Source organism: Epinephelus moara, chromosome 4 (genome assembly GCF_006386435.1).
Source record: "Epinephelus moara isolate mb chromosome 4, YSFRI_EMoa_1.0, whole genome shotgun sequence".
NCBI lineage: Eukaryota > Metazoa > Chordata > Actinopteri > Perciformes > Serranidae > Epinephelus > Epinephelus moara.
In genome coordinates this window covers 39,151,701-39,164,407 of record NC_065509.1, presented here as the reverse complement: position 1 = coordinate 39,164,407, position 12,707 = coordinate 39,151,701, and the positions used below count along the sequence as shown (strand labels likewise).

Sequence of the window (12,707 nt, the reverse complement as noted above, 5' to 3'; positions counted from 1 at the left end):
AAGACACGACAAGACAAGGCAAGGCAAAACATGACAAGACAAGACAAGAGAAGACAAGACAAGACAAGACAAGGCAAGGCAAGGCAAAACATGACAAGACAAGACAAGAGAAGACAAGACAAGGCAAGGCAAGACACGACAAGACAAGACAAGGCAAAACACGACAAGACAAGGCAAGACATGACAAGACAAGACAAGATAAGGCAAGACATGACAAGACAAGACAAGACAAGACGATACGATAATCCTTTATTTGTCTCACAGCGAGGACATTTGCAACATTCCGTAGTCTCATTTAGCAACTTGTTAGCATCCAACATTTTTAAGACATGAAGAAGCATCAAAGCTCATGAGTGGGGTATATACTGACATATTTATGTCGTAGAACAAAACGTTACAGTCTCTTAAGCTTGTGTAAACCACAGACTTTATTTCAGGCATCCAACCAAAGACCCACTGACTTTGAGACGAGGGAACCATGAGTGGTAAAATGCTAACATATCTGAGTTTTAGGACTCATTCTTGGAGCATTCTTCAGTATATAAAATTGTCTTTAAAGCCCAGCGTTGTTCCAAGGGGGCTTGGGACTAACATGTATGCACCGCCGGACCATCTACTACAACAACGAACAGAAAAGCTGGGATTACAACACACACAGAGGGAGCGTGACGTGATTATCTGCTCAGGACGCCTTTACACCACTCTATCTTTACATAGCAAACAGCCGTTTGCTGCTATACTTATGCTCTGAATGTCGCATACAGAACCTTTAATTTCAATGTTCACTCTCATGTTTTGCTCTGTTTTTGGTCTCCACCATCTCCTGAGAAAACAACATCTGGCTCTTTAACTTCTAATGTTTCACTTTTTCACCAGACAGGCTCTGACGCTGAGCTGTTTGGTGTTGGTGCGGTGAATTTAACGAGCTTGGTCAGCTGGAAAAGCTTCATGCTTCTGCTGGGAATTAAACATAAAGTAAATGTGCCTTAAAACCAAAACTATTAGCTCAAATAAGCTAAAAGACTCCACACAGCTGCAGAGTTTGCTGATAATTCGTCACTATGAACAACGTCTTTCACCAAATCCTGATTCCCGAAACAACACTCAGCTCAAACGTTGGTGTGGTGATTAGAGTCCTGTGGGGAAACACTTACCTGAAGGCCAACGTCTGTCCAGTTCAGAACTTGTAGCATTTAACCTCATTACAATCCCATAATTTGAACGCACAAAGCCATGACCGTACCAGGCGGCCACCTATGCTGCAATTACTGAAATTACACTGGAATTAGGCTCACAGTAAGTGCCAGTGTTAACATACTGTAAATGCAGAGGCTTTGGCAGAGGTTGCCAAACTTTTCGGGGGTTTTGGCTCCTCGACTCAGGTTGTACAGGTATGAGCTGTGAGCTGTGGGCAGTTCATTCTTTTCTCTGGTTTATTTCAATAATTTTAGAGGTGACTACCAGAGAAAACTCAAAATAAAACTCAATTTTGTGTGGCATAAGAAGGGTGTTTTCTTCTTCTCGTCTCACTAAATACCTTTCACCTTCTTATATTTATCCTGCTTCACAGTAACATCTCGATGATATTTGTTAAGGATTTGGAGAGTGACTCGCTCACTTTCCACACATAGATATGATATGGTGCAGGTTCGGGCTTGCCACAAACTCTTTGACCTATAGTTGTGTTTGAAATAATTGTGCTGTCTGTACAAGATAATAATGCAACAATCAGGATGTTTCCAGTGAGATTTTAAAAGGTCAGGACGAACTGAGTCATATAAGATTAGTAAGCATGGTAAACATGTGCCATGTATGTACATTTTGTCCATGTTCAAGTACATTTACCTTTATATAAGCACCTGTATCAGATGAGATAAAGCTATTACACTCTGTAAGGAAAAGAATTTAGCAAAAAATAGTTTAAAACTGGACACTGAATACCATGAAAAAGATTTTGGTTACGTAAAAACATTCTGCAAAAAGGTCTGAGTGTCCACGTGTGTGTCCTGCAGGACCTGGTGGACCTGCTGCAGCAGCGTGTGGTCCTGCTGGTGGAGGCGAGCGCCCGGGACGAAGAGCTCCTGCAGCAGGTCAGCTCAGAGCTGCTGTGCCTGCAGAGCTCCGAGGTGAAGCTGGAGGGCCTGGTGGAGGAGCTGCACGCTGAGGCCCATCGCAGAGCTGTGGTGGCAGAGAGCCTCGAGGAGGAGCTGCACGATGAAGCCCAGCGCAGAGATGCACTGGTGGAGAGCCTGCAGGAGGAGTTGCACAAGTAGGACTTCTTTTCTCATTTTGTGATTTCATTAACAGATTAAATAATAATGAGAATAATCTTTACTTGCAGCCCAACTAAATATGTGTCATAGAAACTCAAGCAAAGTATATCTTCTCCAGAAAAGTGATATTATTTTACAGTTTGGGTGGTAGTCACTTCGTGTGGGTGGCCTTAACTTCAAGTTAAGTCTTCACAAGTTGTCAGTTAAAATCGTAGCACCAACCTTCACTGAGCTTCAGACGGGGACCTGTCACAGCTCTGATTTCTGGAGGAAATACCTGACAAAACGTCTGTGGTAACCTCAATGGTTTCCTTCACCATGTTGAATTGTTGATGGTTTGATTTGAACACATTCCTCCACGCTCCACCCAGCTGTTAAAACCTAACAACATATAAAAACACACGTTAACCCAGATAAGGCCGCAGACTTAAAAACAACAATTCAAACTGATAATAAAAACCTCCCTACTGATGTTTAATTACCATCTCCAGCAGACCGAAGCCGAGCGAAGCCGAGTGAAGCTGTCACCTGCGGAACTTCATCTCAAACTGTTTCTCAACACTGAATGAAAACATCCAGTTTGGACCTGAGATGTTAAAGTCAGCAGAAATGTCTCAATCTGCTGACTTTAAATCCCAGTGGAGAGTTGGCTTACTGTCAGAATACGTTATCATGTTATGAATCCAGCCTGTGAGTCAAAAAGGTGAAAGAAATCTGAAGGTTGATGTTTACATTTTTCTTACATGTACCTTTAAAATTCTTATTAACATTAAAATCATTGATACGATCATGAAAATGAATCTCAGAGTAGAGAGAGACACGGAGGGCTGGAAACAGAAATCCAAATGAACAGAAAGATCTGTGGAAGAAACACCTGGAAAAACAGTAAAGATTAAGGAACATTATTTGATCTAAGAGCTCTTTAAGCACCAAACAGTCAAATATTATATTCAAACTGAGACTTAAAACCCTTTAAATGAACAGTAGTCATCATCATCCTTTCAGTAATTTAACCAGTGACTGTTTAAATTAAAGTTCTGCTCGTTTCTTTTCATCCCCATTGGCTAAAGAAATTAAATTATAGGTTTCAAGATAAATCTCTAGGATGCGCTGAGCATCATCTGTGACGTTCCTGGGGTCACAGGAGGTTTCAGGTCTTTCAACATCAGACCCCCTCACCCAGGTGACCCATCCAGGGTTGATCAAGTCTCGGCCTGCATCCCAGCTGCAGAAATCCACCGGCTCGCCCTCTTTATCTAAAGCGACCGAGCGGCTTCCTCTGCGGCTTCAGTAATGGCTCGTATGGCCCTCCTCATTACAGCTGCGGCCACTCTTTGCCCCACCAGCTCTTGATATTTGACGAGCTTCCTCTCATGAGCCTCCTCAATGTGCTCCTCCCAGGGCTCAGACAGCTCCCACATGATCACCTGCTTGGTGGAGCCTGAGAAAACGATCTAGGTGAAGTCTCGTGTCCTCGATATGATCAGGGAACTTCAGATCCACTCTCAGTTGCCAGTCGGCACGGTCTTGTCTGTGGTCAGAAATGGGGTTTCTCTCCAGCCTTGAAGAGAGAGATCTTTTTCTTCCTAGGGTGGTGTTTACTGGACTTAATAGCTGTGGTGACTGGTTCCACAGCTGCCTTAAACACCTGGTCTTGGTCACATTAACTGAATACATACTGAATTTTCCAGCTAGCATATTAGCTTGCGCACACAACTTGTGACACTGTGTGTGGAAATCTTCATCATCAGATAAATCATTGAGAATATAATGGCCAAGATATTTAATGTCATTACACACTTTAAGAGCAACACCAGATAATTCAGGAAATACTAATTTTCTTACACACTTTATCTCATTGGTGTTATATTTGCCCGTCTGAGCAAATCTTGAACAGCTTTTTTAAAAGATGTTTTTGTGTTTTAATGTAAGAGATCAGATGGATGCAGTTTGATTAAGAAAGCCAAAATGTAAAAATCATTATATAAAGTCAATTAAAGGTCAGTTTGAGCTCTATATGATCCACAGTGACACAGCTGGGTGGTAGATTCTGGGGCAGCTGAGGGCCGTACCTGACACAGACGATACCTGCAGTGAGGTTAACTCTTAAGACCTTGTTTTAAACAGGTTTTAAATGTCTTGTTTGTTTTATGTTCACTGTGTTTATATTCATGTGAAGCACTCAGTGTATACTGCCCTTATTGTGAAGGACTCTGAGCTGCATTTTCTGTATGAAAGGTGCTTTATAAATAAAGTTGAAACACACAAACATGATGCTGACAGCTACACTGATACAACTCTTCTCTAGTAAAATTAAACTAGCTTCAGGTAAAGTACACACAGGTCAAATCTTCTTGTTTTTGTCACCAACAGTAAGACGGTGGAGCTGGAGGAGCTACAAGACACCAACCGAACTTTGACAGAGAAGCTGAAGGATTTACGTTCCGCTCATCAGAGGGAGGTGAGAAACAGAAAGCTCTGACACATTTTGGGTCGGTGAGTTTTCACAGCTCTGCCTGTCAGAGCTAAAGTGGAGCTCCTCTAATCAAAAGGCAATATCCAAGTTTTCTGCATCATCAAAAAATCAAAACTAATCAAACCTCCCAATCTGCCCATTATCTCCCGAACGAATTGTCTGGTCGTTAAAATGTCATATTGTAATGAAACATGCCCGCCACAAGTTCTTAAATCATAAATTGACATATTTAAACAGCTTGTTTTGAGCCATAGATATTACATTTACTATCATAGAAAACTGAGAAAACCAAATACCTTTCTTTTTCACTTCTGAAAATTGTTGCCAGATAATTTGCTGCCAATTGACTAATAGTTTCAGCTTTATTCAAAACACACATTTGGGGTAAACTATTCACTTCATGCCTAAATAAATGATGTGCCCACTTATCGCCATCTTTGAGGGGAAACTTCACCCCAAAATGTAAAAACATTTCCTTTTACCTGTAGTGCTATTTATCAGTCTAAATTATGTTGGTGTGAGTTGCCGAGTGTTGGAGATATCAGCTGTAGACATGTCTGTCTTCTCTTCAGTATAATGGAACTAGCACTCAGCTTGTGGATTGTGGATGTTGAATTATGGTGTTGTCTGTGATTACACTATCCTGTTTTAAGATCTTAATTTATCTGTATTCCTATTTCATGTTTGCACTGTATTTTAATGTATAGGACCCCAGGAAGACTAGAGCAGGGCAGTCAAACATATGACCCACGGGCCAGAGCCGCCCTGCCAAAGGGTCCAATCCGGCCGACTAGATGACTTTGCACACCTAATACTTAAGCAGTTGTGAAGGTTAAGATGTGCAGCTCTCAGGAGCAGGTTCAATAAGTAGCCTACTTCATGTAAAGTGCTGCTCAGAGGCTTGTCCATCCTGACCAGAACACAGTTCTCTGAAAATAAATACTTACTGTGGTCATATTTAAAGATACTGAACATTGTGCAAAATATTGTCAACCAGCAGCTTCAGTACAAAAGAATCTGTATCAGACTTGTATTTTAAAACACTTTTGGTGGAACCCTGCAGCTGAGGTACGGCCAGAAGTTTAGATTTGTAAATGGTTTGTGAGGCAGGAGATAACTTAGCCTGCTTCCTCAATAGCTTCCACTTTAGTTTGGTGTGGTGATGCCAGCATTACTAAGAAACAGTGGAAATGTATGGGAAAATATCGACAGACTCAGAATTACTGTTGAAATTGCACTTTTTTTTTAAAGATATCTCAGGCTGTCCATCATCTGTTATTAAATAGATAAACACTATTAACATGTACTTGTACTTTACACTAAAAGAAAATGGAAGAACGTGAAGGTTACTATTTCGAGGTTTTTCTACAGTGGTTTTTCTGGTCCGGCCCACTGAACTAAAATGAGTTTGACACCCCTGGACTAGAGGCACATTCATGTGTTTCTGATGAGGATCTTTGAATAAACAATAAACATCCCCGATGAGATCATTTAAACACATTAATTACCAACAAACATTAAACATGCACCAGCGTTATCTAACAGCTCAGTATAAAACCAGCCTACAGATGCTGTCGTGTCCCTCCTGCTCAGAGGTTGTAATGTGACTTGTGTCCAGCAGATGTCAGGGTTGGACTCTTTGTTTCCTCTCTGCTCTGCTGCTCTCTGGTTGAACATAAATAGATAAGTAATGGACTTTTAATGGTTTTATAATGAATGTGGAGTATTTCTCTTCGTCGAGCTCGCAGCCAACTCCTGCAGAAATAATGCAGCACAACATCCTCCTGCTGCCAGCTTCCCCCCCATCACCAGTAATGGATTAACACTGTTCTCTGGCTAGTTTGGGTCAACGTGTCAGCGCGCCAGGTAAAAACCCAGAATAACAAGTCTGCTGCTTCATTTTGAATAATTAATTTCATGAAACATAAAACCTCAAGGTTCAAATTTATGTGCTGTGGCCAAATTTGACAAACTACAGCCACCCCAGAGAGAACGCACTAATTCAGATGTTTTTCTGGCGTTGGGTTTGTGTGAATGTGTGTGGCGTCTGGGCATTAGTGAAACATTCCTACACACTGTCAGGGTTTTTTTATTTACACTTGGCTTCAAAGACCCACTCCTTTCCTGGCCTCGCTTTCAACCAGTCCATCAAACAGCAAACAATCCAGCTCTACAATTATCTCTCCTACGAGACGGCTGCACACGTCCAACAGAACAAAACAGCACACTGCACTGTCACTGAAAAACTTAATGAGAACATTTATTTGCGGTGGATAGAGTCGGTGAGTTATTGTCAAAGTCCTGGGAGTCGGAGATTGAGTCCGACTGTTGCATTTGCTCATCTTTCCAGATGACGGCACTGAGTTCAAGAGTCTTTTTCTCATCTATATCTGGGCCCAGACAAACACGCCACAATCATCATTTCCTGCTTTCTTGTTGTCTTAATCTCATCCTGGTTAAAACGGAAATATGAAGTGATGTTTTCTTGTCTTTGAGGTGAGGGAGCTGCAGCTGGAGAACGAGGGGAGTCTGAGGAAACTACAGGGGACAGCCGAGCAGTTTGAGTGGCTCTGTCAGCAGCAGCGCTACTGGATGTGTTGTGTCAAGAGGTCAGTGGGTTCTCCCTGAACTTTTACAGTCAAACACAGCATCTGAAAACTTCCCTCTATGCCTTCAAACGACACGCACAGCCCTGAAAAACATCTTTCTAATAACGACATGAGCACACTGTTAACAATGGATGTCAGACGGATGGAGGTTATTTCACATGAGCGACTGCTGTGTCTGTGTTTTGTCTGTGCTCTGCTCACTCAGTTCAACATGGCGGGTCTATTCTGAAAAAGGTAATGTCAGGTATTTACACATGCCAATGAAATTTCAAGGGAAATCTGTTTATTCAATGACTCCAAGAAGTCACTGACAAGAATGTTGTACACCTTGTTCAGTTGAAACAATCGAGTTATAATTAATCAGATTTGATGACATATTGATACCAGTCATACCTGTGGGTTACAGGAACAGTGTGTCAGATTTAAGGCGGGTTTATACTTGTGTGTCAGCTCTATGCAGAACCTACGCATGTAGCCCACACCGTTGTGGCCATTTATACTTGTGTGCTGTGTGACAACTCACAGATTCGTCTTTATCTGGACACATTTTCCCCACAAATACAACATGCTAACGTTATTTGCACAAGGCTATGGCATTTTACATTTAGCCTAGCAGCTAGCAAACTTTTCCTCTACTCATATGAAGCCAGGGACAACAGCAACATTTAACAAAGGTAACGTTACAAAATTCAGCTCCATTACAACTCACAAGGTTCACCAACAAAACAACTGTCTTATACTAAACATGTTTTCCAAACAAATACAACATGCTAACGTTATTAGCACAAGGCTATGGCATTTTACATTGTATACATGGCTTTTCCTCTGCTCATATGAAGCCAGGATAAATCACACACAAGACTTAAAATGCTATTTTGTGGAGGCTTTACTGTCTTCACAATTTATTGTTTCTTATCTGTGTGTAAATCAAAGCTTTGTTTCCACTGAGGGAAATGGTTTCAGCTTACAAAAATAAACAGGAGGTCTGCGTCACCGTGACATGTAGTTACATTTCTGGGGAGGTGCATGACAGGCTATAGTGTAGGGTACAGCGTAGCCTCTGTGTCGACGCAGAGCCTATGCCGTAGGTACGACATCTGTTTGATGCAGGAGTATAAATCCAGAAGTTGGACAGTACTGTGTGTATAACTGATTTAATGAGACACAAATAAGACAGAAGTGCTAATTAACAGTTTATTACGACAGCTTTTACTACTATTAATGCGTGGAGCAGCCATCTTGGATTTTGAGGTTGGGGTTGGTGGGGTTCCTCCGGCTTTCTGAGTCAGAAATATGGCAGAGAGGGCGTTCCAATTGACATTTCCACCTGGGAACACGATGCAAATGGGATGCACCATAGCCTCCCTATCATATCTCTATATATATCTGTCTCACAGTCTAAACCTTTTTTAAATCGCAGATTCAAAGACTGCCTGATGGAGGAGAGAGACGCTCTGCTGCGACAGGTCATCATGTTGAAAAAGAAGGCTGAGAAGCTACAGAAGAGTTTACATGATGACAATCCCACACAGAACGTCCTATGTCCCTTACAGGACACTAAGTGCTGCGACAGGTAAGGAAGCCAACACACTCTCACTCCGATCTCGTCACATATCGACGTTAGGTCATGGACTTCCCACTTCCAGATATGTCGAGTAGGGTACCCTGGGTGTGTTGGTTGTTGATGTTCTGGACACTGTGTCAACTTCTGCCTGTTACATATATTGTCTTCTTTCAAGATACACTACTGTTTTCACAGGAAATGTACAGTTTGCATTCAGTCTCCTTCAAAATAAAAGCACTTTGTTGGTATACCAACGCAAAATAACGTTTTTTTCCTTCACCAACAAAAGCATGTGGTTGGGTTTAGTAAAAAAGAACACGGTTTGGCTTTACAATTTTACAAGAGGCGAACACCGGCCTCTCGGGTGAAAGTTGGTGGTTGTTGGACAACAAAAATGGCGACCGGCTGTGTATCATGCCAACGTGAAAGGACAGCTTTTTTTGGTAGGTGTCTGACGCTGGATGTCCCTGACCAAGCGCCTAATTTCGACGACTTCAGAGTGAGGCCGGATTGAGGAAGCAGACAGACAGATGCAACATACAATAAACTTATCACTATGATGAAGCTGCAAATCTTTTACCAAAAATCAGGTCTGGAGTGTTAAAAAAAGACTCTCACAGGGCATTGAATAAAGAGAATTGAATTTCCCTTCATCTCCCATCACTTTCATGCTGTACACTGTGTTCCACTCCTACATGCTTTCCTTTACAACACAATATTTACAGCCTGCCTTTCTTTTAAAGCAGTATAACATCGTGGGACACAGATGAAATGGCTGACCTGCAGTCTCAGCTGGAGAAGTCAAACATGCTGTATAAGGAGCTCTTTAACCAGGTACCAGATTCATTTTTCTACCCCTTAATGGTCATATGATCTCTTAATGCACACAAACTCTTTGCAGTGTGTTCAAGGAATGCTCCGCAGAGTCCCTCCATACATGTCAGAGTGCACCGCTTTGTGTGGGAGACACGTGCAAACCTCAGGGGGAAAATATTAGAGATTTATTAGGGAGGGCTAATATTCATCGAAAAGTGGTTGCAAATCCTCAGAGGAGTTGCTCTGCTGTCATCCTGCAGAAATTAGAAATACTTCTTTAACAGTGGTGGTTACATGTGTTTTATTTTTCCTGTAGACTGTTAAAAGTGAAGAAGCTTTGAGGTGCTTACTGAAAGCTCTTTGGCAACCAAACATGGAACTAATGGTTATTTTCTTTATTAAATAATCCATCTGTTATTTTTCAATGATTTGATTTATTATTTTGTCTATACAATGTCAGAAAAATACTGAAAAATGCCTTTTTCCCAGACCAAGGAGATGTATTCAAAGTGCTTGCTTTACTTGGAAAAACAGCCCCAAAGATACTCATAAACCCTGTTTCCACTGAGCAGTGCGGGTCAGTTTGGTACGCTTTTCCACTGTGAAAAGTCGTGGATGGAACCAATGGAACCGTTCCGTACTGTCCCCATTATTGGTCCCCCCTCTGTTGGGGTACCTAGCACACAGTCTGGTTTTGAGGCTCATGTAACCACTGTTCATACTGTGGAGAGTTTTATTAGTAAACTGTGACTATAAAATGAAAGGATGTTTGCTGCCTCTCACAGCAGCTGGAGTCTGAGAAAAAAAAAAACTTCATTCACTGGGCCGACTGCCGGTGACTTTTAAGGTGGAACGTTAACTTGTAATGTTACTCAATGCATGAGGTGATGACGTGAATCCAACAACACACCTTAGATTTCACTGTGACAACTTTGACCATTATTTTTGGTTTTTATATGATGTACACTTTTAGTAATGAGTGGATCTTCAAGTGTTTATATTTATTAATTTCGACCGGGACGGAGGAAAAAAAAGTGCTGCGGAGTGTCGTTCCTGTGGGCTCCAGCAACACTAAACCCCTGAGCTTGCCTGAGAAGGACTAAAGGACTAAATGCACAAACCTGCTATTTTTAAATATCCCATGGAGAGAGACTCTCACTGCAGCCTATTGTTTTGTTCTATTTTGAAAATGTCGGTGCACAGCCTTGTTCTGTGGACAATAAACGAGACGCAGACTTCCATCTGTGTCGTTGATGAGGAAATACAGCGAGTACTGGACGGAGCAGTGAGTGACAACAACTCTGCCCACATTTAAGAGTACTGTTTGCGGTGGAAACGATAAAAGGACCAGGGGTCTAGGTACCATGTCTGAAGTATTGCTTTTGGTTCCAAAGGTACCAGGCTATACATGACAAAGAAAGGCATCAAACTCACATTTGAGAGGTTAGAACCCGAAAATGGTCGAAAGCTGCTGGAAAGTTATTAAGTAAAACCACAAATCTATATCAAAATAGGTGCTGATTGTTCGTTTTTCGATCAGCTAATCAAATAATCATCGTTCCTAAAAGAACCCTTGGATGAACCTTCATTTTAAGAACGACCACTTGTGTATTTAAACACTTCTGGATCAAAGACAAGGACTGATCTGAAGACTGAAATCCAAAGAACAGGGCTAATATTCATCTGGGTGCGACTGCCAGTCCCCACAGGGTTTGTCGTACAGCCAGAGCTCTGAGACTTCGTGGGTACTGGAGGCTCATCATTGTTGTCTTTTAAAGCTTTCTTTGTCTTTATGCAATCACTGGGTGACCGCAGAATGTTCCTTAAGAAACAGCCTAATGAACAAACACAGAGTATCTTTCAGTCGTATGTTCTGTACACCATCCATCCACCCTGAACTCCTTTATGAGAGTGTTTGCAGACATGTATGAACATCATGTTTCGACTGAACATAAAAGCAGCTAATCAATGTTTTAATACCAGCAATAATCACGATGTGAAAACAGTGTCACAGTGTTTCTGCTGCCCCCATGTGGCCAAAAAATCACTTCAGGTTTAAAAAGGAGCTCTTCAAACTGTTGTAATCATTTTGTTTTCCCTGGAGAAGAGCTCCTTCAGGTCTATTTTACATGTACTGTACCGATTTGCTACACTTCTTTTAGAGTTTAGAGGGGACCAGTATCTTTAGAGTGATCATTTCAGTGTTTTAAAACCTCTGGACCGAGATCTCTAATAATCATCTGGGCACAGCTGCCAGTCCACAGTGGGTTTGTTGTGGAGCCAGGATTTAAAAAAAATAAAAACTCTCTGAAACTTGATTCAAAGGCTTTGAAGTCTCATCAGTGATATTTTGTCTGTCTGCTGTGTATTTTAACAAGGAAATGGGACTCCTACAGTGTTCAGCTGCACTGCAGATGAGGAGCGTTTATTATCAGGTGTGTCGTGGAAGACGTATCACCTAACAACCACTAGGGGGCACAGAGGCCAACTATAATTATTTATTTTAAAATGTGGGAATTTGTTTTAGTTTCGACCCTCTTACTGTTAGTAAACAGAATGACGTTTTTTGGTGGGCGGGGCTTAGCTGGAGGCAAAACAATTCTCCACAGTCATTAGCTAGTGCTAGCTAGCAAGTTCTGTTGGCTTGTTTTAGACAATGGAGGAAGATGATGCGAGTGGTGCATTCAGAAATACTCATTCTGAGTGTTGGAGTTGGGTGAAGTTGGGTGATTAGTATCTTTTGTTAGATTAAAACATCAATTTTGAGGAACAATTAAGCAATATCACACGAGAGGGAGTGATGTTATACTCGTATATCGTCACGGCTGTGATTCGGTCATAGGCACGAGGCCGCAGGCCAAGTGCTGAAGACAATCACAGCCGTGACGATATCACAGTACCACATCACGAGCTCGATTGTGATATTGCTTCTATACAACAGTTCAACAGTTAAATAAGCAAGGCTGATT

General features: G+C 41.7%; 1 protein-coding gene across 2 annotated transcripts in view; it reads left to right on the top strand.

Annotated features, from left to right (window-relative positions):
• Positions 1-12,707, top strand: part of LOC126388627 (FYVE and coiled-coil domain-containing protein 1) — a 19,672-nt gene that overhangs the window by 2,007 nt on the left and 4,958 nt on the right. The window contains exons 2-6 of one of the 2 annotated variants that reach the window (XM_050041840.1): positions 2,013-2,269; positions 4,647-4,734; positions 7,246-7,358; positions 8,779-8,931; positions 9,669-9,756. In XM_050041840.1, coding sequence (XP_049897797.1) covers positions 2,013-2,269; positions 4,647-4,734; positions 7,246-7,358; positions 8,779-8,931; positions 9,669-9,756 — 699 coding nt within the window. Of the gene's footprint in view, positions 1-2,012; positions 2,270-4,646; positions 4,735-7,245; positions 7,359-8,778; positions 8,932-9,665; positions 9,757-12,707 lie in introns of both variants that reach the window. The other variant, XM_050041839.1, reaches the window with a different exon arrangement.